Raw genomic sequence first — 23,776 nt, 5'->3', positions numbered from 1 at the left:
AAAATTGTATCTATGTGTTTTATGACATTAGCAAACTGTGATGAAATGTACAAATAAATATTTTAAATATGACGAGAAACTAGGCATACATAATTATTACAGCCATTTTTATGACAGTCATTTTAATCATCAACAGACAATTGCTCTAACGTTACATAATATATCCTGTAGATGGCGTAAAATACATTTACAATATACAAATGTGCAGGTGTGAAACTTTATTGATGAATAAAACATCTGCAAATGAGTTCAACTAAACGACAAACAAAACGAAGAGCAAGTTAATGTACATCAATAATTCATTAGATGCTTATTTGTATGTAAATATGTCCAAACAGCGGTGGATTAATTCCAAGTCCAAACAGTGTTAATTAATAATTCATAAGCTTCTGCAGCAGTATTCATGATACCCCAGTGCTGCATGCGCAAGTAAGGTCAGACAAACATTTGTACAAAAGAAATGATAGAAACCGGTGTCATGAACTAGCATTCAGATCTGTTACTGGCATTTGAAGATTTCTTTCTTAGAGTCATATTGACTTGTTTTCCTATGACTGTCACATACTTGTGTTTGGGAGGATGAAATGTTTTCTGGCCTCTTTTTCACTTACAGTTGTAATGTGTGTCTTTTTGCAAGTTGTCCTGTTTTGTTGTGATGCACAGCCACGGCAAGGATACAGGCGATTGTGGGAGGGGATGAGGAGAGAAGGGGAGGGAGATAGGGGACAGAGGCGAGGATGGGAGGGGAGGAAGAGAAGAAAAGTGCGAGAGACCCGTTCAGCCACTGGTCATCAATAGAGTGCTTAATATTCAATGACCTGTGATCCAAACTAACGCAGGGGACGTCAAAACAACAGTGCTTTAATCTCAAAGAGGGAAGCACGGGGGCGAAGTGAACTTCGGCACTTGCACTTGAAGCCGTAGCTTACCGTCGGCGATTTTGCAAACTTTTACTTTTGGGGATTCGTTAGCAAAGTCGGGATGGAACGGCGTCTCGTATCGTATGCAAATACGTCTGCTGACGTAGGTGATCATGTGGGTTTTGGCGTAGATCCCCCAGTGATCGCGAATTTTTTTCGGCTGTTGTCTTTAGAAATCGGTTGAATCTTTACAATCGCACGCTTCTTTTGGCCGCACACGTGGAAAAGTGAGCAATTTTGGATCTTAGCTGTCAGTACGCTGACGTCGCGGGGCTTTCCGTTGGTGGTGGGCAGGTAAGAACGGCTGAATTAAAAATGGTCTCGGCTAGTGAATTAGCAAACAAGCCTCCAAGTTGCAGGCGTTGTTTGAATACACGATAAGTAGTTGACCGAAACGTGCACGAAAGTGCCTCTGAGGTCAGTTGTTGTTTTCACTGAACTTTGTTTGTTTGTCTAAACCATATTGTACAAAGCGAACACCTGAATAACCGCAATGACCTGACCCGATAACCTCAGTTTTAACGTTTCCAACGCTGTGATTTATTGTTGCTTGGGAAAAGTTTCTTACGATGGTTAAAGTTAAAGGGGTATGGGCGCGCGAACATGTCGTCTTCTCTGATGTCGAAATAACCAGCAAAATATGGCTTCCAATGTCGACATGGCGTTACGTCGGTCCAAGTGATTTTATTGGTCTCCGTTAAACCCGCTCTTTCTCTGTACGTAACGATCGCTATTCTTACTCGAAGTACGAATGATTAATTCATGCACTTGTATGAAGGGAGCATGGCTCGCAACTACTTTGATTTCGGGTTGCTTTCGTGTGATGTAGGCAGCGGTGACGCCTTCCACGACCGTACTGCATGGCACACGCATCAGACGCGACGCTAGCCACATTGCAGCAATGTGTTCACATCTGTTATACTTCCCAAAATTGTCGCATCCACACGACGAGAAGCTCACTGCGCGCTTTTACGTACGGACCCCATATCGCGTTCAAATCATTTTTAAAGCACGTATTACTTTTGTATTTAAAACCGCATTTCATTCATTCTTGACAGATGGGGGATTTTCCCTGTGTCATCTCAGGTGATGCGACTTTATATCTGCCATTCACACTCATTCTCTAAACACCAAATGCTGTTCCGATCTCAGATCACGTTTCTACGCTGTTTACATATGACCAGGTATTTAGGTTACTGGCAAATCAGTTTTAGTATATTTCCCTTGTGAGTTTTGATTGGAGGTTGCAATAGGGCTTACAGATGTACAGGAGCGGAGGGGTTTCCTGAGTTTGATAAGTTATATTCATCAAGGACATCTATCTTTAGATCTTGCTGCAGCTTTTGTTATGCGTCGTTAAAGATCATAACGTCAACATCAATGTTTAATGATTATTTAATACTATATATTAGCAAGTATTAAATCGTTTTAGCATGTTTATCTCTCCTCATCTCGTATTACTCTGATTATATGCAGTAATATGCACAAGTAGATCCTTTGTTTTTCTGCCGTATCACGTGCAGCCGGTATAATCTGAGGTTTTGTTTGTAAGGTCCCAGCATAGGGCCAAAGGAAAGAAACACACAATGATTATTCAAAACACTTGTTTATTTTTCTAATCCTAAACAAGTTTGTTTGTCTTATGACCGAGCAGAACCACAGTTCGTTAAAATGTTTATTAAACAGAGTCGATGTTTGGCCTAACTGATCAGTAGAAAGGCTTGGTGAGAACTAAACAGAATATATATTTTTATGCTGTTTACACTATAAGAAATGATGTTTACTTCTGTGTTTTCTCCTATTGCGTTCAGTGAATTTGAATCACTGGCATTTGGATACAATGTTGAGTTGATTTTGGATTCATCCCATTTTGAAACAATAAGCATCCCTAGCCTGGCAATGTACTTGACAATCCTGGAAAAACGTAGATCACAGTAGGAAGACGTTTGTCTTTGAGACGTAGAGGCAACTGTTACAAAGTAAGGACATGAAACTCAGGACCACAACTATGCTCGGCCTAGCTTTGGCACAAAATGTGGTTTGTGCCAGGTGACTGGCTGGATTCAAAATGGCTGCCTGCGTTCATGAGGAGCTGACGTCTTTGAGGAGGTGGTTGCTGCTGCCTCTGCCTCATAGCTCGAGCTGTTGGTGACTAAGCCGACAGTCGCTGATGTCACAGCCGTGGGCTGGGCTCCCATGAAAGCTGTGTTTTCTCAGTCGATGGTGGTGGTCATGACTCTGAAAGCAGAGCCTCTTTGTGAGCGAGTCTGGCTTCACATCGGAGCCGGGTTATTTATTAGTCATTACTACTAAAGCTATTCATTTCGTTTCTGTTCATGTTCTGGAAGAGGGACTTCTGATGTGTGCCTCTACTAAATTTGGGTTAGTGGGGAATATACCACCCTGATCTCTTCTATAACCTGACTGCCGCGTAATGTGAGCGCAACAAGTTGCGTTTCATCACTATGCAAGGTCATATTCCTTCCACGGCTGTATCTAATGACCATAGTCATCATGTATGTTGGAGGATATTTGTGCTGGCTGAATTTCTGAATAGATTTAGCAGCTGGGCTTTAATCCGGATTGGCCTTAGTGTTGTAGAAAGTTGCAAACGTCCAAGAAAGAAAATAACAGAAAAGAGAAAATCAGTGTGAAATTTTGTTTTCTTGGAAAGAGATAGTATGCGACTTTTTGCCGTCGCTCTCAGTTGAACTGGCTCACTGTTGCCAATATTCTGCCCTACTTTTTTTAGTCGTGACAGAGCTTTTTGGAGGCATAATGAGGAGGAGACTGCATGTAACTGGACAGACTATGATATTGAAAAACTGAATGATAATCTGACTGATTAAGAAGGTATGGCTGCAGAATTAAACTTATTTTGTCTTTCTTGGTTAGTAAGTAATAATTGTCTGCAGTATTTGTAAGTTAGCAGAAAGTTAGTCATCAGTCAGGTAGGGTTGTCGATTATTTTAGTAATCAAGTTTTCTACCAATTATTCCATCGATTAATCGAGTATTCAGACAAAAATGACTTTTTCCTTTATTAAAGCGCAATTCTAAATATACAAGAGAAAATAAGACAGGTCTCTTTCAAAGGTAACTTCAAGTTCAGTTTATGCATTTAGCAAACCTCAATTTTATTGTTTTTTATTTTTACTATTAAATGGTCATATATTTGTCCACACAAAACTAGGTCTATTAAATGGTCATAATAGACATATATATCAAACTAGGTCGTCGGAAGATGCTTGTTTTTTAGTGTGTGTTTAAGAGTTTCACTCTGTAAAATGTTCTGAAATGAACCCTCGGAGCAACACTGGAGATGAAGTTCATGTATTAATAAAACACAGACGCAGACAAATCGACGAGAATCGCGAATGTTGCATGTTAAACTGTGCAGTACATTCAGTCAGTCACGCAGAACAGCCAGACAACCTGTTTAAATAAACAAATTCAGCTTCTACAAGTATGCATCCAGTTATATGGACTCAATGCTGCCAGTAAAACATGTTTCACTCGCAAAATAGACACTAGAAACTAAGTAAAATAGCAGTGCGGACGCGTGCTAGTGAGACAGGATAAACTTTGCCGGCTAAAGTCCTAAAAGTTTTATTTAAAGATAAGGAACGTACTAGGCACAATGTTCTCAACATTCTAACACACACAGAGTGTTTGTCGCAGTCTCGCGGTTGTCAGAGCAGAAATGAATACCGGTATATTTTTCTGTAATTTATTCTGAAGCATCTTCTGTGTTTATATGACATGTCCAGAGTTTTATGGGCTGTGCAGCTGTAAAAATGGTTGTTGGGGAAACGCGGTGCTCCATGTGTAATGTAGTTTATTGGATTAAACGAAGCTTTGAGGCAAATCATTTGCCTCAATTATTTTTGTATTCGAATTACTCGAGGAATCGTTCCAGCCCTACAGTCAGGTAAATTCCTGAGTAGTGCTGTTAAACGATAATTGCGATTAATCGAATCCAGAATAAACATTTGTGTTTGCGTAATATATGTCTGTGAATTCTGCATATTAGTTTTATTTTCTAAACGCATACATTTATATTTTATAATATAATATAATTTATATATTTAAAATATATGTAAAATCCAAGAAATGATTATATATCATTTAAATGACAAAGGAAATGTTTGCATTTGTATATTTATAAGTATATACATGTATGCGTATGTGTTAAATGTTTATTACTGTGCAAATTTAAATGTACATTTATTCTGGATGTGATTAATCGCGATTAATCATTGAACAGCACTAAATTGTTAGTCATTCTTATTTTGGATGGTAGACCTAATGCACCAAGTTCTTCAACCTCAACATCACAAAATGTTTTGACAGTTCCTTCTCAAGGCTTTGATTTTTCTGTTGTGCACATCAGAATGTTTCTAACTTTGAACCTGGGTTTATATAAAACTAAAGTTGTTTGGTCGATGCACCTGTTCCCTAGAGGCACTGAATAACTACCAACATTTTAAAAAAATACCATAAAATATTACCCGTTTGTTTAAGTCGCATCTGAAAGTATTTGTACACTTAACAAAATTATAGTATACAAAAAAACATTATCGTTATTGAAATGATCAACTTAAAATTGTTTTTTAAAAGTCCAAGAAACCCTGTAATGAACCTTAATTATTTGGGGTGTAGATCATCCGGTGATATGTGAACTACATTCACCTTTTGGGGCAGTTAAACTGCTAAAGCACAATGTAAAAGCTTTTGGTTTGCTCCAACAGGGACATGACAAATGAATTAGGCCTGTAGAAATGTAAGATGATACTTACTAGCAGTCGTATCAGGTCACTGACCTGATATTCACAGTATGGGTTGGTTGTTGCTGGTTTGCCAGCAGTTTCTCTCTCAACCTTGAGGAAAAGAAAATAAGGGATTTCTCTTAAGTCAACATTCTCTGTTATGAGCCGTGTCTGTTTCTGGTTGGGAAAGGAAGCTTATGCTTGAACTGGTGCCTTTGTTTGAGCCCTCATCAGAAATAATTGAGAGATTCAAAATAAACTTCCAAGATAACAGTACAACTTTTCTTTTCTAGGTGAAGAAATAAAACATTGAAAATAGCAGCAGACGAGGGAAAACTTGTCACACAGGCCCTGGATATTTCAGGACATTGCACACTTGAGAAGGAGACCGTCTCTGACAGGTGGGTCTGTGATTTAAAGATTTGTAACAGTAAAGTGGTATGGAGTCCAAAGGCAGTATGACTTAGATAAGACAACCGTGTCGGGAGATCAGAGCCAGTTTAGTCCTCTCAACATCATCTATCATTTATTTATTTATTTGTGATCTTCAATAAACAACAATTCAATGTTAAAGCGGAAGTCTGTATATAAATAATCTGCCAAAGGCATGTAAAAATGTTGATGTTCAGATGCATGCAGATGATGCTGTAATCTTTTCATACGCTAAGAACTACCAAGAGATCGCATCCACACTTACATCTGCACTGGCTCACATTGATGACAGACTTACTAAGTCATGTCTCTATCTAAACACCAAAACAGTCTGTATGGCGTTTACTAAACAAAATATGAAGGTGTCACATTCTAATGTGTTCCTTAGAGGACAGTAGCTTGATATTGTTAATGATTTCAAGTATCTAGGAGTCACATACGATACGACTCCACCCTAATATTCAAACGTCATGTTTAAAATTCTGTAAATTGAATTTAACTGTATTAGACCGTTTCTTGACACCAAAGCTGCCAAGTTGTTCTTATATACTATGATCTTCTCACATATCGAGTATTGTTTTATAAATTGGTCATTAACTAGTAAACTACTCTTAAAAGTATTGAATCTCTATTTAAGAAAGCAATTAAAACTTTTGATATAAAGGCATTGTCATTCCACCATTGCGATATCTTAGAGAGGCATATATTGCTTGTTTGGTATATAAAGTGTTACATAATCTTTTTCCAAAGACTTGAAAGCGGGGTAGTACATGGGCCTCTGTAAACGGGGACTGTGATAACATTTAGGTGTACCACTTTTGGACAAAATCTATTGTCAATAATAGGTGGTAAACTCTGGAATAGTTTGCCCCTCCCAATAAGAGAGTGTCCTACATTTAACGCCTGTAAAACTCACTTAAAACAGTAGCTTTTAGAAAACCAGAGATGTTTTCATTTTTAACTGTCACACATTTATCACTGATACACTGTTTCACTGTTAAATTGATTGCAGTATAGAGGTGGATGAACAATGTATTTTCTATCATGTATTTTTGTTTTGATGTTTGTTGTCAATGTATGTCACCATTATGTGTACCTTTTAACTTATAGTGAATGAATGTTGTCTTTATGTTAGTTTTATGTTACCTGCAGATGAAAAGTAGGTGTTGTTATTAATTCTGGCATATTTACATGGTGTATTTTTATACAACAATGTTCATGAATATGCATGGTCCCTATTATATAAATACAATGTATGACTTAAAAAATGTATTTATTGGTTTAAGTTGTTTCCAGACTTTGAAATAGTAATTGTTTAGATTTCAGGCAGATCAATTACCAACTAATCCACTTATGCTTCAGTTTATGCTGTATTAAATGAATATAGACAGACTGTTGTTTAGCTTACCTCAGTTATGGCGTCATAGCATTACAAAACTATTTTGATTTAATTTCTTTTAGATTGCAATGCGTTAGGTCAGATGGGAAGGCTATAAGCAAAAAACAGTTGACCCATAAAAGTTTTCTACCTACCTAGTTTTTCTCTCATCCTTCAAATGATCGTGCCGGTGTCATGCAGAGCTTTAGATGTTAGTGTGATGTCTATGATTCAGGCCTCTTGTGTGCCGTGACTCAAAGTTGCAGATGGACGACAGCAGTTATCTCTGCCCCTTGGTATGACTCTGATTTCTATTGAACAAAGAGACTTAGCTGTCCAAGTGACATGCCTTTTGTGTTTGTAAAAAGCTTTTCCCGAAATACTCAATATGACAACGTCTAACAAGACCATTATTCCTTAAATTGGCCTGAAGTGTTGCATAAATGTTTCAATAAGTTTAAACATCTGTTTTTAAGAATTAAAACCTGATTGGTCTTTGTTTCATGATAACATTTGCCCGTGCCACCAAATTACGTCAACAAACCGGTGTTACCAGCCTAGCATTTTATTAAACAAACTGTTTCTGAGTCTCATAGAAGCATTGCTTAAAAACGACCCCGATTAGTTGATCCTCGGTGTGACTCTTTGCAGTATTTCATAACGCTCTGGGACTGCAGCCATATAAGTTTGCAGCTGGCAACAGGGATTTGGTTTCTTTTGAAGATACTGTACGCAGCTAAGCAGCTCGGCCTGCACAGATGGCTTAGCAGGCATGTCATGTCCTCTCCCTTTGGTTACATGGTCACAACTTCTTACCAGGCATGATTTCCTTGCACGAGAGTGGCTAGATTGTTCTTCTATTGACTCAAAATGATGCACAATGATTTGTAATGTCCTTCTTTTTTGTTTGTATTTTCATTCAAATTACTTATTCTTCCGCCTCTTATCTGAGAAAAGACTTCTTATGTAAGTACAAGAATAAACATTTGTTAATGTGTTCTCAATAGCACCAACACGCCCATTTCAGCTTTTTAGTTTTAGTTTTGTTTCCTCCTAATAAGCATAATTGATGCACAGACTCATTATAGCTCATGAAAAATGTATCACACGTACAGTACAGCAAGCGTACAGCAGCAATCTTTTGTCAGTAGTAGATAGGAAGGAAGAATTATGGTGGAAAAGATTATTCTCATCCATCTCTCAGTGTGGGTTTCACCCCTAAAGAACGGGCTCTGCCAAAAATAGGAATGCGGAAACGTTCCTCATCTGGATCTCTGTGGAGAAAATCCCTCCCACCTGCTGCTAGGCCGTTTCCATGGCAACGCATGAGTCCAGATTTTTCGAGGCCTGTTACAGAGTACCCCAAAATCACTAAAAGCCCAGACTCCTACCCATTATGGTTTAAGCTCTGTGTCTTTTCTTTACCCTTAGACAGGATTTTTACAGAAACAACTCTTTATTTCTCAGTCTAACAACAGCATCTGGTTCTGTTACAGCAACCTTCAGCCAGCATCTGTGTAGGGACTATTTATTGATTAAGTATCACTTCTTTATAGATTTATAGATTCACTCTGCAGTCTGGAAGTTATCCCGACATCCAAAGTGTTGGTCCCATTTTGAAGGTCCATAACATTGGTGGTGAAAAGGGAAATGCGTTAATGTAGATTCTGTGCCCTGCTGCAGTCCTAAAGAGGCCCGTTTGATGAGATTTAAATTAATTCTGCACGATCCCAAATTCAGCCCCCACCCACTGTGCTTCACAGAATTAACAGAGCTCTGTCTCCGCCCCTTCACCGCAGCTCCGCAGCAACATCCTCTCTTGGAAAAATGCATGTCAATGCATGCAAAAGCAGACGGGCAAAGTGATGTCTGTTTTGCTGTTCTGGCATTGGTATTTACTAGATGTGTCACTCACTTATGTTTATTTACATTTGTTCATACTGGATCATTGCAACAGTCAGTAGTGAATGTACAGAGACCGTTTTACACCCAACATCTATTTTATTGCTGTTTACTGGTGGTTTTGAGATGCCTTTACAGTTTTACATGTTTATTTCCTCTTATTGTTGTTTTTCTTGTTTTTGTCATTTTCCTTTAACACCAACCTAGGAGATAATCTAATTATTTAATCTAAATTATTATTATTATCTGTTCATATCCACCTGTACCCATCTGTATATATTGTTCATAGTATATACCTACTGTCATATTTTCATAGAACATTCCTACTGCAAAATATTTTTATAGTCCCTGCCCACTGTATTATATTCTCCCATATTGTATTCTGTATTTATTCTAACTGTATATCCTGCACTTGCTAACTGCACCTCTGCTTAGACCTAAACTACATTTCGTTACACTGTACTTGTATATGTGTAATGACAATAAAGTTTAATCTAATCTAATCTAATCTTAGCCAAAAGTACACCACAGACTTTCTTTGCTTTCTTGTGTCAATAACAGCTATTGGAACCTAAGGCCAAATAATTTGTTTTGAAATGGCTTTAGATGTAATGTATGTGCTTACTACTTGTGTCATAAAGTTTTTAATAGCTGAAAGCCCTTGGCAAACACTTGCTGTTCAGAGTGTACATCTGAGTGCATTTCTTTCATCTTGCTTATTCTTTACTTGAAGATTTCCTATAAAGGTGATGAATGCACTTTTTAGCTCATGAGTGCTGTTATGATGTGTGAATGCAGCCTTCTAAATTCTTATATGTCTGTATGTTATTATTTAATCAATCACAAATAATATATTTTTTTATGACACATTACAATAAGGTTGTATTTGTTAACATTAGAAAATGCCTTAAATAACATGAACTAACAATGAGCAATATCGTTTTTCAGCATGTATTAGTCCTGCAGAGCAGAACACAAAAGAAGATATTTTGAAGAATATTGTTAAATTAATTTGTGCCAGTTATCAACATTGTACACAATATCTTCTTTTGTGTTCTGTGTAAAAAAGAAAGTCATACCGGTTTGAAATGACAATAGGGTGAGTCAATTAATTTAATTTTTGGGCGAACTATCACTTCGATGTCAATACAATTAATAATGTCAGTTCTTGCATTAAAAATATTCATGATTCAGCTTTTGATTTAAAAATGTATTTGTAAAAGTAAATTAACATCAAGTGACATTTAATAAATGCTGTTTTGTTGTTCATTGTTGTCACACTATTTTAACTTTTTGGGATCGGGAAAGGACCACGAGCCGGGACTCAAACTCGGGTCGCCCGGAGCGCAACAGCGCCATTTGATGGAGCACTAACCACAAGGTTATCGGCTCACACATGAACATGCTAATTTTTAAATGCAACTTCCAAAAAAATGATTTCTGTCAACTACTAAACTAAATGGTAAATCTAATTTATGAAGGACATAATCTTTAACCTCTGTCGGTCCTTTATTCCCTTTGCCATTGTTTCACAGCACATAGGGCAAAAGTAGGACAGGCTGGGCCTAGTACAGGATGTTTTTGCCCCACCCATCCAGACTGTCCACCATATTGCTGATGCTTCTAATTAAATAAAAGTATTGTGCAGTAGCCTTAACTACAGCATAGCAATTTAATTATTTTAATAGAATTCTTTAGTAGACTTTTGTAATATTTTTCAGTTTTGTGCCGTGTTGCACGTTACTATTTACTTGATATGTTAGGATTTATGATGTGCTTACAAACTTTATTAACTTTAACTGTTCAGTTGTCTTGGGCAAGGGTCTAGTGTCTATGCATCCCAATGAGTTCCTATTACCTTAATACGCAATATTAAAGGTCATCAATTCTTATGTATCAGTGTCTAGTATTGTTACTCAGTCACATTTTATTTGTATTTTTCTAGATAGAGTGGTTTGGGATGAAGTCTGATGAAGCCTTCCATTGGAGCTGACATTCACAGTCAGCGCAGTCATCATTTACTGATCCTCCACCAGACCAAGATCTGCCCATTGGCCATCAACAAAGCTGCCCTGCACTGTCCTACTCCCTGACCATGGCTAGTCGGAGAAAGTCCTCAACGCCCTGTATGATCCGACCAGATGACGTGGTTGATGCAGATGATATGGACTCCTGTGTTGACGGTACACAGGAGAATGGATCGTCTAATGTCTCTTCTGCTGAGGAGTGGACAGACAGGAAGTGTTATGTGAACTCTATTCAGGAGCCAACAGAGCTGGAGAAACCGGAAGCAAAAACTCAACCTCCAAGGAAGCTCCAGGGAGGCTACGAGTGCAAATACTGTCCGTTTTCCACACAAAACCTTAACGAGTTCAAAGAACATGTTGATTCCAACCACCCGAACGTTATACTCAACCCACTGTACTTGTGTGCCGTTTGCAACTTCAACACAAAAAAGTTTGATTCTTTGACGGAACACAACGAGAAGTGCCATCCTGGGGAAAGCAACTTCAAGTTTAAAAGGATCAAACTCAACAATCAGACCATTCTAGAACAGACAATCGAAGGTTCAAACTGCACAGTCATCCATGATGCCACCAGCCTTCAGCCAGGTGAGGACTTCGGTTCTTTTCCTCGGAGCAAATCCACAGGAATTAAGATGGGCAAGCCAAAAGCAGACAGTATTCGGTTGCAAGGAGACAGTCAGTTAGAAACACTCACTCCAGAGATACCTAAAAAGCAAATCACTGCAGTGAATGTGAACGGGACTGTAATAATCCCGGATGCGACGCTGAAAGACGGACTCTCTCACATCATGCCATCCCTTCAACGTCCACCTAACTACAACTTGGTACCAAAAATCGCCGTCCCCTTGAACACTTCAAAATACAACCCCTCGTTGGATGGGAACCTCACCCTCATCATGTCCTTCAACAAGTTTCCCTATCCTACCCAAGCAGAGCTCTCATGGCTCACTGCAGCCTCTAAACACCCAGAAGAACAAATTAAAGTATGGTTCACTACCCAAAGGCTAAAACAAGGCATCAGCTGGTCTCCAGAGGAGGTTGAGGAAGCACGAAAGAAAATGTTCAATGGAACGATTCAACCTGTTCAACAAGCCTTCACTGTCTTACCTGCTCAGTTAACTCAGTCGACTAAATCGTCACAGTCCCTTATCCAGACTGTTCCTTGCCATGTTCTTGGACAATCCAGCCTAGTGTTGACAACCATTGCCAACGGCTCCACTGTAACTGCTGCTCCTCTTACACTAACAGTTGCAAATCAAATAGCACAGGGTGTCAAAAGGCCCCACACATCGCCACTGGTTGCCTCGGAGGTGAAGAGGCCTTCAATAATCCAGTCTGTTCAAAGCACTCCCAAGTCTGTCTCTCCAACACCAAGCCTTTCTTCAGATTGCGAGAAAACTCCTGATCAAATCAGAGAGCTGACTGCCAGCTATGCTCAGTGCCAGTTTCCTGACGATGAGGAAGTGTATCGTCTCATTGAGATGACTGGCCTCTCCTGGGGAGAGATAAAAAAATGGTTCAGTGATCAGCGTCATGGAAATCATAAGGCAGCGCAACAGATTAAAGCAGACATGTCTTCAAGGGACCGCGAACCTCATAAGCCTGTTGCCACACAGTTTCCACTTCTAGAGAGAGTAAAGGGCAAATCCTCTGAGCAAATGAAAAAGCTGGAGGAAAGTTTCCAAAGGACTAGCTATCCAACACAGGCAGATATAGAACACCTTGTGGCTGAGACCAGGCTCTCCAAAAACGAAATTGATTGCTGGTTTTCAGAACGACGTGCACTACGAGACAACCTGGAGCAGGCCTTGCTAAACTCCATGGGATCAAAAAGACTAGAGCATCACCTTCAAAGGGGAACCCTGAATGGAGTCCACGAGCAGGACAGCCGAGTCAGGGACTCGCCTCTTCCCATTCTCACCACCTCTGTGTGTCCAGAAGCCATCGACGCAAAGTCTCTGGGCCTTCTTAAAGATACGTTTGCACAAACCCAGTGGCCCTCACCTGAGGAGTACAACCAACTTGAAATCCAAACAGGGCTAGCTCGTACAGAAATTGTCCGCTGGTTCAAGGAGAACAGATCTGCTCTGAAGAATGGAACCCTGGATTGGATGGAGCAGTTTCAAAACCTAACCAACAAAAGACAGAATGGGCAGAACAGTTCTGTGATCTCGGAACAAGCCCAGAGTGTTCTGCAAAGGCATTTCCAAGAAGCGAAGGTACAAAAAGGGGAGGCATTTGAGAAGCTTGCAGAGCAGTCAAAACTAACCAACCAGGACATAGTTGACTGGTTCACCAGTAAACTGGGCAACAATGTGCCTGACATCAGCAAGAGCAAGGACCAACACGGACAGGCAAGTGTAGACGGTAGGAGGTGGGTTTCCTTAGCATCCGACACCGAGAGCAAAGACTTTGACGGGCATAAAGTGGCACGAGACCTTGAAGTGTTGTCCGCAGAGCACAGAGTGACCGGATGATGTGGTTAAGGTATAGTATTTCTCTTAGGCTACATATTAAACTAGCTGGTCAATGTTTTGAATAGAGAAGGGGTGAAATAGTTGTCTTCCTGAAGTAATAGCCTTCTAATGACATAGCAGCAGAAGTCTGTAATTGGGAGGGGTAAGGCGTGTCAGTTTGAGATTTTCTTCTATAATGTATGCAAGTCAAGTGGCATTTGTTGCTTGTTCTATTGCAGAGGTAAACAGGCTGCTATGACTGAACTTGACGGATCTGATGTTTAAGGAATGTTGCACATGGAACCAATGATCTCATGCCTGGCCTCTGACGGTATCAAAGAAAAGATGGACTGGGAGCTTCTGTGAAACACTGAGTGACCACGGAGTGCCAAAGTTAGACTGCTATGTTATTAAGTGTTAGTGTGTTTGTTTTTTAAAAGGGCCCTTGTAAATATTTTTTCTGTACTTTGACAGATTTGTAAGATCTTTTTGAAGATGAGACTTTTGTTACATTTATATTAGGAGTCCCAAGACATTTCCCATAACCTGTATAATGGAATGTTTAAATGTTTTTTTTTTGTGAGAGGAGACGAAACTAATCCACCTGCTGGCGAAGCTGGCCTAGTAAAATCCAAGAGAACACAACGTGATCTGCAATGGCACTTAATATTTTAAGTGGACACGTAAAAGTGGTGCTTCTACAAAAAACATCTCTTTCCAGAAATGAGGTGATGTTATGGACTGCAGTCTCATACTCTTCTTTCTCGCCAAGGGGACAGCGCCACATGGTGGATGTAATCAAATCGAAACTAATACAATTCAGTGATGCACAGCATATGTTTATTTGTTGTTATAGGCTAATTTGTTGGCAATATTACAGTAACAGTACAAAATGATCTTTTAACATGTTGCCTTTTCTGGTATCCAAGGTGTAGTTCCATATTCACAACTCTGCTATGAACTGCTTCAGCTAGCTTCAGTGTATTTCTTTTTCCTGCAGCTGCATTAGTGTCACGTTCAGACATGTATCAGGAATACTGTACTACTACCAAGAATCCTGCTTGCTCTTTATAAGAACCAGTCTGCTCTAACTCAATAAAACACAACTGATTGAAATCCTGCTCAACGACCCATCATTTTACACAAAACATCATGCCTACAACAAAGCTGAATTGCAACGGACGAAACGTTAGGATGCAAATTTTCTTTAAGAAAAATGGTGTAATGCAAGATTTAAATACAATTTTAAGGCATCTGGATCCTGAGTGTGTCCCTAGAGACACAGAAATGAACGTACTCAAATTACTGAGCCCTTGCTCTTTACAATTTATTTGTCGTTTTAGTTATCGAAAGAGCACTGACTATGAAAAACAAAGCAGTATTATATAAACGTAACATTTAGTAATGCATATTTAGAACAGTAGTCGCATTTATTATTATAAAATTCATTTTGGAAAGTTCACACCACCATAAACCAGGAAATTGATTTCTAATGCATTTTTCATTTAGCGAAAACAGTACTTAGGTTTGTATATTCTGGTAGGCTAACTGAGACCATTTATTGTACTTATGCATTGTTGTCCTTATGTTGTTTCAATTGCTTGTATTGCTTACCTCCTTTGTAAGCCACTTTAGATAAAAGGGACTGCTAAATGTTAGCACCTTTACTAAACTAGTGTGTTGAGGGACACAAAACTATATCGTATCTACATTTATACTTTAGCACGGAAACCATATAGATATAACATCCAATGTACAAACAATTAAAAAACCAACTTTGATTTCTGATTGCATTCAACGAAAGAGCAACCGTCCAGTGTGTGTATTTAAATGTATATACATATTACAAGGTAGTTTTTAATTTGTTTTAATCATCATTAATGTGTGAAAGTGCACTCCAGTTATGCTGTAACTGGATTGACTGATAGCCTTTATCAAGTGTTACGTGTATAAAACAAACAAATTAAAACATGCACAGCACTTTCATCTGAAAGTTCTAACTGACAGCTCAGTTCATTTACAAATGTAAAGCACATGTGCTGTTCATGGGAAAACGTTACAACAATATTAACCTGATGATTTTTAGAGATGAATAATCAATCAAAATGAGTGGTTTGAAACCAATAAGATAGCAAAACATTCTTTACATTACATGTCAATGGAGACCGTATGTTTACAACTTTGTGAATAATGAATAGGATGCCTGCTTACACAGAATGTGGTTATATTGTGGGAAAGATGGTCAAAGACACTCCTCTGAACTTCCTATCATTGTGATTTGCAGAGTTTTTTTTTAGAGATTTGCACACAGAAATCTCATCACAATGTGACGTGATCAAAAGCAAAAAAAAAACAACGCTGAAAAACCACTTCACATTTCTCTTCTTATGAACCAGAAGAAAAAATAATACAAATAAATTCCTAAGCATATAAAATCCGTATTCTGCAGCACTGACGTTAGAAGTTTCATTATTTATCCATGGGCTCATGAGAAAAAAGGGGTCAGTCGTCCCCCAGCCGAAAACCTGCACCCCAGTTATAACGTCCACCACCTCCTCCTCCTCCTCCTGCCTGTTCCTGAGGCATAGGTCTCCTGCTTGGGGGAACACCAAATCCAGAAACTCCACCTCGTCGATTGGGAAGCCAATTATACCTAAGGGACAAATGAATTGACAGACAAATATTACAATAAACACTTTTAGGTCCTTTGAGTTTTATAAACATTTATTTTCCTGCTACATTTATCTATGTATCTGTACAACTTATACAGCACGTTGTGGAAAGCTGTGCACACTATGAACTCACAGGAACTGGGGAGTGGAAAGAAATGACCTCCCACCCAGGTCCATGGGGTATTTGAACATCAGAAAGAAGTAAAGATGGCCCACTAGATTTCCAATCAGCTCGTTGACAACACTGACAAAGAAAGAATAAAAGTCATTGTGACGATTCCTTGTTATACAACAGAAACATCAAAAATGGAAGGAATAAACATTCTTACGAGCCACCGATGATATAGTTGAATCCCAGAATGACCCAAGGAAGATAACAAGCCTGAGGTAGTGAAAACATAAACAAGAGGATTTTTAAAAACCCAGACTCATGCTGAATCATAAATACACTGCATTAATAGAATGAATTCATCACCTTGAATCTGGTGCCAAACCAGAAAGATACAATCGTGTCTCGATTTAGCTGAGCCCAGACATACAGAACAGACATTATCAAAGGGATCATCAGGAGCTGCAAAACACAAACAACGCAATATTTAATTAGAAAATAAGAAATTCAAATGACTAAATAGATTTTTGTTATAAGACATCAAAAGACCAAAACAGGTCTTCAAAATAAGCCTTGATGATTACCGTAAAAAATGGTACATACATAAGAACTATTAATAATTGGCCATAACAAAATGTTGGTGTTGGTAATTGATGTCAACCAGCGATTTAAGTAGATACAGACAAAAGAATATTGAATATGCAAAGAAATGCTTTTTAACTAAAAAAAAATTCTAAAACTATCTCACAAAGTAAAATGTTTACAGCTTGTGATCACGAAAACTTGTGATCGAACTTTTATTTTTACTGAAAAAATGTGGCACCAGTTTTCCCTGATTTTTTTGTATTATACTATTTGACTGCTTAAACAATAAGCTTTATAGGCCATATGCAAAAACCTGTCATTTGTTTTATGTTTAATCAACATTTGAAAAAATAAATGAAAGATAAATATGACAAACCTGCATATCCATCATTAACCCTGTTATCTGAGTTACAAATGTAAAGGAACGATACGTGCATATCTCAGTACATGTCTTCCTTTCTTCCGCAGAACACAAAAGAAGATATTTTGAAGAATGTGGTTAATAGCCCATTACGTTGTTAATAATGAAGAATAGTTAATGAATTGGTCACTTGCATTGGTTTTATGTTCATAAAATAGAAGTGAATGGGGGTGTGCTGTTCTGTTACCAGCAAGAAAAGTCCTATAGGCTTGAAATGACAAGGGGTGAGTAAATGACAGAATTTCCATTTTTGACGGACAACTACACCTTTAACAGATGATTGTCAAATGTAAAATAACATGACATCCAAATAAAAACGTATTCCGTGAATATTAACATAAATTAAGGCAAAACACTGAACTCCTGAAATCAGCATGTCACATTCAATGGCTGAACTCATCCACAGTTAATGCGGGTATATGTGATGCACAGATGCAATTTGATTGCAAAAGATTAGTACAGTGCAAACAAGGTATTATTCAGTGCAATGTATGGGACAGAAAGGATACAACAATGCAAATCCAGTTGAATAAAAGCATGAATAAGTAATCTGCTGGTCTTCCATCAAAAGCTCCTATGAAAGAGAAAGTAGATGTGATGACTTCCTTCACTCATTTTCATTAAAAAAACAGTTTCAGACAGTTTCAACGCAGTTTTAATTTCATTACAATGAAAGCACACAACTTAAATTGGTTTCAGTGTTCTTTCAGTTTGAGAAACAGGCTACAAGCATTCAGCAGGTCAGATCCAGTCAAATAGGGCATGTGACATACCTGTTTCAAGCCTGGTGGAGTACTGGTACAGAAAATACAGATTAACCAGGTAGAGAAAACCTGTCCCTGGGCCAACTGGGAAATACAATGTTGCAGATATCGGTCTCCATACCTGTTAACAGAGCATAGTAAAATAATCAGTGACTTTGATGCTTTCACTATATGTTTGCAGTGCAGATTTGATTCCTTGATGTTTATCAGTGTGTCTGTATGTTACAGCGTTGCCCCAGACATCACACTCTGACACTCATCTGGTCTGTCATCCAGATTTGTTGGGTAACTCCCGGGGCAGAAAAATTGGGTCAGTAAATAACACGCATCCCAACACTCTCTCCAGTGTTTAATTTGCTCTCATCGTGCATCTGCACACCCTATCGCTTACTGCCTACTACAGCCTCCAACTGTCTCTTCTCTGTTCTCTCCCCCCCCCCCCCGCTTCTAGTTATTTCTCTCCTCCCCTTGGCACACACTAAAACTCTGAGCTAGAAGGGCTTTTGGTCTGGGGAACTGTGAATCCGCTGAGCAGCCACGCATTCATGTTGGCGTCTGAAGCTGCTCTGCGGTAGCCAGCCAGTCCAGCGTCCCCCCCCTCATGCACTGCAGCATAAATCACGCCAGCTCACTTGTGTGGAGAGGTGACCTCTGTGGACTGCAGCACTGAAAAAAAGTGGGTTAAAAAGCACAGCAGGATCGCTCCGCCTACGTGAGAGTACTAGGTTATTTGGGCTGGGTTTATTTGGCTGCTTCTCAATAGTTTAATGGTTTCTTCACAAGACAAATGTGCTGTGGTGTCAGCATCAGTTTACTGATACAAACTGCCTTTTTCCACAGGAATTTCACTAAGCCTGATGACAGAAAAAACAGACTCTTATTTTGAATGGATTGATCTGTTAATTCAATTTATCCACTTTTATATACCTAATAATATTTAACATATTTCCTCAAACGCTTTTTGGTCAGTTTTAGCAGAGATTGGTCGTTTTGCGCCACCTGGTGGAACAAGAAAAAACTGATGTAAATTAAATGAGACGGTTTCATTTCAATGCAAAACTTATTGTTGTGGCAAATAGGAAAGCATGTCACGCTATGGGAAAAATATTAAAAGATGTATAGTGTTTTTTGTAAAAAGTAAACGTTTTCTGAATTGGCACTGAAAATATTTGAAATAACATTTACTATCGCAACGAAAAACGGAAGTAACCTCAGATGCGTGCTTCAGTATCATTGGTTGAAAACAAATGGGACGCTTTATCTTTGGGTAAGCTATTTTTGATTTAAAGGGCGGGTTGAACATATTTAACAATAGTCTAATATATTACCAGCATTATATAGCACACTCAGTATTTACGTAAATGTGTATTTTTTTTAAACTTGAAAATCGCGATTGAACATGATCCGTGTGTAACGTACACATATAGTCATGAAGCTTGTCAAGCCACAACTTTTAATGTCTAGCGTTCACATTTCTTCAAAATCATTACAGTTAATGTACAGTTTACTAAAGTAACTGTTACAGCTTTCTTAACTGTAGCCCATGTGTCGCACTGGAGTAACGTCAACGTTACTCCCGTGTGAGGCCTACAAGGCCTTAGTCATCGTTGCAGTTTTCTAAGTTTCTCTGCTTTGAAATGTCATTTAAACGTACCTGAAATTTGTGAAAGAATGCCTCCGGCCATAACACAAGATACATAGGACTGATTAATCCCAGCTTTCCTATCAGCGGCACGGCTATCGAGCCAGCAAACCAGTATCGAGTGATGAAAGGGATGTTTTTAAACCAGTCTCCGATATCTGACATCTTGCCATATGATTTGACACCCAGGCAATTAACTGTCTGTTCTCCGCCGATGCGGGTTCACGGAAAATTGCAGGCGCAACACACCAATCTGTGATCGCAATGCAGAAACGCTGTTTCAGTCTTCTATTTTGGTTTCTGTGATGGACGCACTCCTTTCCCGTTTAGTTTACATGACGTGGCCACGCGCAGGCGCGTCCTCGATTGTCGTTAAATTTGACTGTCAAATTAATAGCCATGCAGAGACATATTGGGATTATTTAAAATATATTATTTTATTTAATGTTTATTTTTTACGCAGATATATTATTTTGATTTTGTATTTATTTACCAACCCCATGTTTTAATACGATTTATTGAAAGCGTTGTACGTCTTTTATATTGACGTCGGATCCATCGCTTTTGAAACCGGAAGCGAGTTTGTGGCGCTACTTTTGGTGAAGAACATGTTTCGTTTGTATTTTTAATTTTATTATATTGAAATAATAATTCATGTTAACAAAAAACATATATTTTCATCAGTAATGTTGTAAATAAAAAACGTTAAATGATTTAAGGCGCCTGTGTGAAACTATATGTATGCTGAATGTGTACCGCAACGTTATGCTGATTTCTGTTGTCTTCGCGTAGTCATAAAGTTGAGGGATGTCTTTAAGTTCCGTGCAGTCCACGTTGTCCAATCTTAAATCATGCCAAGGAGACATTGAAGCGTATATGGACGTGGTATCAGACGTTGCCCTGGGAATAGTCGAAGCAGAAGGTGAGCAACAAGTCCTTAACTAACAGCAGATAACTTACAGTTTGTATTCATGATGAAATTGTCTCGACCTCCCAATTTCAGGTACAACGGACAGCCCAGCTCTGAAGAAACTGGAGAAGATGATGCTGCAATGTTCAGAGTTGGACAGAGAAATAAATTGTTTTGTGGGATCGGTAGAAGAGATGACAGCTCAGGTTTGCTGTATTGCTTTAGAGCCAGTTCACACTTGTTTAGTGTGTTTTTGTTGTTCTTTCCATTGTACGTGAACCAGACTGATTTCACCAAGCAGCACATGTTTCTGTGTCAACGTTATTTTGGTCCTGAAACAACATTTCTGACAACCAATCACACTAACAACGTACTACCTTTCTTTGATTTGACTCCCTTTGATTGCCATCACAGTGACTGTATTTTTAATTTACACTGCGTCAACAAATTCGTATTGTGTTTTAAAGAGCGCATTATCTTTGCGTAATCGAGACTGACTTTGTCTTATGTTATGCAGGTCAGGCATCAACCGCCAGATGCCATGTTTAATCTGAGAGTTTCTGTTAAGGACAGGTTCTCTCAGCTTATGGCTGGAGTTTCAGATGCAGACCTCCAAAGGCACAGTAAAGTGATAGCCTTTAAAGAGAGTATCAGGAAATATGCAATGCAAGGTGAGACACTGGCATATTTTTGTTTAGTTTTTAACTAGGTTTCAGAAGTCTAAATTAACAGTTTTTATAGAGGGATAAAATATGCATTAGTATTTCCAAATGCCATATGTGAATGGAGGTATCATAAGGTGTCATGGAGGGGCTCGCTGTCCACTGCTCACCACATGATCACTGGGGTCCCCCAGGGATCGGTGCTTGGACCGCTGCTTTTTTCCATTTACATGACATCCTTAGGACCCATCATACATGCACACAGCTTCTCGTATCACTGTTATGCTGACGACACCCAGATCTACATCTCGTTTCACCCAGACGATACCACTGTAGCAGCTCGCATAACAGCCTGCCTAGATGACATCTCAGCTTGGATGAAAGAGCATCACCTCCAGCTGAACCTGGCCAAGACAGAACTACTTGTGTTTCCGGCACACCCCACGGTGCAACACGATCTCACCATCCAGCTTGGCAATTCCACTATCACTCCCTCCGAATCAGCCAGGAACCTTGGAGTCATATTTTATGAACAGCTGTCCTTCAATGATCACATTGCAAAGACAACGCAATCCTGTCGATATGCCTTATTTAACATTCGAAAGGTTAGACCCTATCTCACTGAGCATGCAGCACAACTCCTTGTCCAGACCCTGGTAATCGCAAGGTGGGACAACTGCAATGCTCTCCTTGCTGGTATTTCTGCAAAGGCTATCAAACCACTTGAAGCATGCCTCATCTTCCAACATCCTAAAAGGGCTCATGTGACACCCCTTTTCATCTATCTCCACTGGCTACCGGTTGAAGCCTGTATCAGGTTAAAGTCACTGATGTCTGCCTACAGGACTATCACTTGAACTGCACCGGCATACTTTCACATCCTCCTACACCCCATCAAAAACGCTGCATCCAGCAAACGAGCGGTGCCTTGTAATGCCTTCTCATAAAGGCATTAAATCGATTTCCCGCTCATTCTCCTTCACAACTCCTTCCTGGTGGAACATTCTTCCTAACGCGGTCTGGTCAAACACATCTCTCACTACCTTCAAAAAACTACTTGGAACACACCTCTATTGTGAAATCTTGACAGACAAATGAAAAAAAAGTACACTAAAGTAATGCTCTCAACAGGTAGTGGTCTAGCTTTTGTTGAAACTAGTAACTTTGTATTAGCACCTATCGTACTATTGCTCTTTTATGACATATCGCTTATTGCTCCCCGAACTCTTTGTAAGTCGCGTTGGATAAAAGCGTCTGCTAGATGACAATGTAAATCATTGTTAAATGTGTATATGTGCATATGTATTCGCAGCTAGTCAGGCAGAAACTGAGAATGAAGAGGAGGAGCTGGATGATGACATTGCTGTAACACAAAGCCAGACAAATTTCATCTGCCCTCTCACCCAGGTATACATCAACATCGTTTTCTATTTTGTGTATATAATGCGTATAAGAAAGATAATAAAATTATATTGTGAAATGAAATCATTGATTCAGATATTGTCCTGCTCTGACAGGTTGATATGGTCAATCCAGTGAAGAATAAGAAATGCCATCATTATTTTGACCAAGATGCTATACTTGAAATGATTAGAGCCAAGCACAGACATAAGAAGAAATGCCGGTATGTTGACACTGAGTTCCGCTTTTCGTACATAAATATGCTTCTATAAAGTTTAAATCATAGCTTGTTTGCATTATCTTGTTGTATCAACTTTATTACATTATTGAAGAATAATGTATCTTGTAATGTAGTTGTAACAATTATAACAGCCATTGTTGCCTTTAACATGTGTCATTTCATACAGCTGTCCAAAGGTTGGCTGTGATAACATAGATGTTCAGGAATCAGACCTTGAGTTGGACTTTGTTATGAAGAGAAAGATCCAAAGCCAGAAGAGACAGAGCGGGAAAACATTCACCTAAAGGTGTATTTACAATGTAAAAATTCTTTTTTGAAAATTAATTTCTAAAACTAGAGGCTTTTGTTATACAAGTTTGTGCATAAATTACAATGTTTTGGTTCACGTTATAAGGTCGTGAATGTTTTGTCAATATGACTATTGTATTTTCTTTTGCAAATAAACATTTGAACCATTTTCTACTTTTCTGACAAACCTCAGATAAA

General features: G+C 38.8%; 3 protein-coding genes across 8 annotated transcripts; 2 read left to right on the top strand and 1 right to left on the bottom strand.

The window, feature by feature from the left end:
* Window positions 1-727: 727 nt before the first annotated feature.
* zhx2a (zinc fingers and homeoboxes 2a) lies at window positions 728-15,027 on the top strand. 5 transcript variants are annotated; one of them, XM_079468795.1, is made up of 4 exons: window positions 728-1,214; window positions 5,982-6,089; window positions 11,346-13,914; window positions 14,123-15,027. In XM_079468795.1, the coding sequence occupies exon 3, from the start codon at window positions 11,496-11,498 to the stop codon at window positions 13,902-13,904; it is 2,409 nt and encodes an 802-aa protein (XP_079324921.1). In that variant the 5' UTR covers window positions 728-1,214; window positions 5,982-6,089; window positions 11,346-11,495; the 3' UTR covers window positions 13,905-13,914; window positions 14,123-15,027. The 5 variants fall into 5 exon arrangements, with proteins under 5 accessions (XP_079324921.1, XP_079324925.1, XP_079324924.1 ...); XM_079468798.1 differs by having other exon boundaries at window positions 1,062-1,214; window positions 11,350-13,914; XM_079468796.1 differs by having other exon boundaries at window positions 1,198-1,337.
* Window positions 15,013-20,444, bottom strand: derl1 (derlin 1). The gene is made up of 8 exons (XM_079468843.1): window positions 20,089-20,444; window positions 18,444-18,555; window positions 18,180-18,244; window positions 17,626-17,652; window positions 17,031-17,126; window positions 16,885-16,937; window positions 16,689-16,799; window positions 15,013-16,536 (listed from the first exon to the last, which is right to left on the bottom strand). Exons 1-8 carry the CDS (start codon window positions 20,239-20,241, stop codon window positions 16,386-16,388), a joined length of 768 nt encoding a protein of 255 aa, XP_079324969.1. The 5' UTR covers window positions 20,242-20,444; the 3' UTR covers window positions 15,013-16,385.
* Window positions 19,643-23,747, top strand: nsmce2 (NSE2 (MMS21) homolog, SMC5-SMC6 complex SUMO ligase). 2 transcript variants are annotated; one of them, XM_079468846.1, is made up of 7 exons: window positions 19,643-19,701; window positions 20,869-20,998; window positions 21,080-21,192; window positions 21,504-21,657; window positions 22,961-23,055; window positions 23,166-23,272; window positions 23,457-23,747. In XM_079468846.1, exons 2-7 carry the CDS (start codon window positions 20,884-20,886, stop codon window positions 23,572-23,574), a joined length of 702 nt encoding a protein of 233 aa, XP_079324972.1. In that variant the 5' UTR covers window positions 19,643-19,701; window positions 20,869-20,883; the 3' UTR covers window positions 23,575-23,747. The 2 variants fall into 2 exon arrangements, with proteins under 2 accessions (XP_079324972.1, XP_079324971.1); XM_079468845.1 differs by lacking the exon at window positions 19,643-19,701 and adding an exon at window positions 20,441-20,675.
* The last annotated feature ends 29 nt before the right edge of the window (window positions 23,748-23,776 follow it).

Source organism: Barbatula barbatula (assembly GCF_947034865.1).
Source record: "Barbatula barbatula genome assembly, chromosome: 12".
NCBI classification, from domain to species: Eukaryota; Metazoa; Chordata; class Actinopteri; order Cypriniformes; family Nemacheilidae; genus Barbatula; species Barbatula barbatula.
Note: the sequence above shows the minus strand (reverse complement) of the source record. Positions and strands in the feature narration are given on the sequence as shown.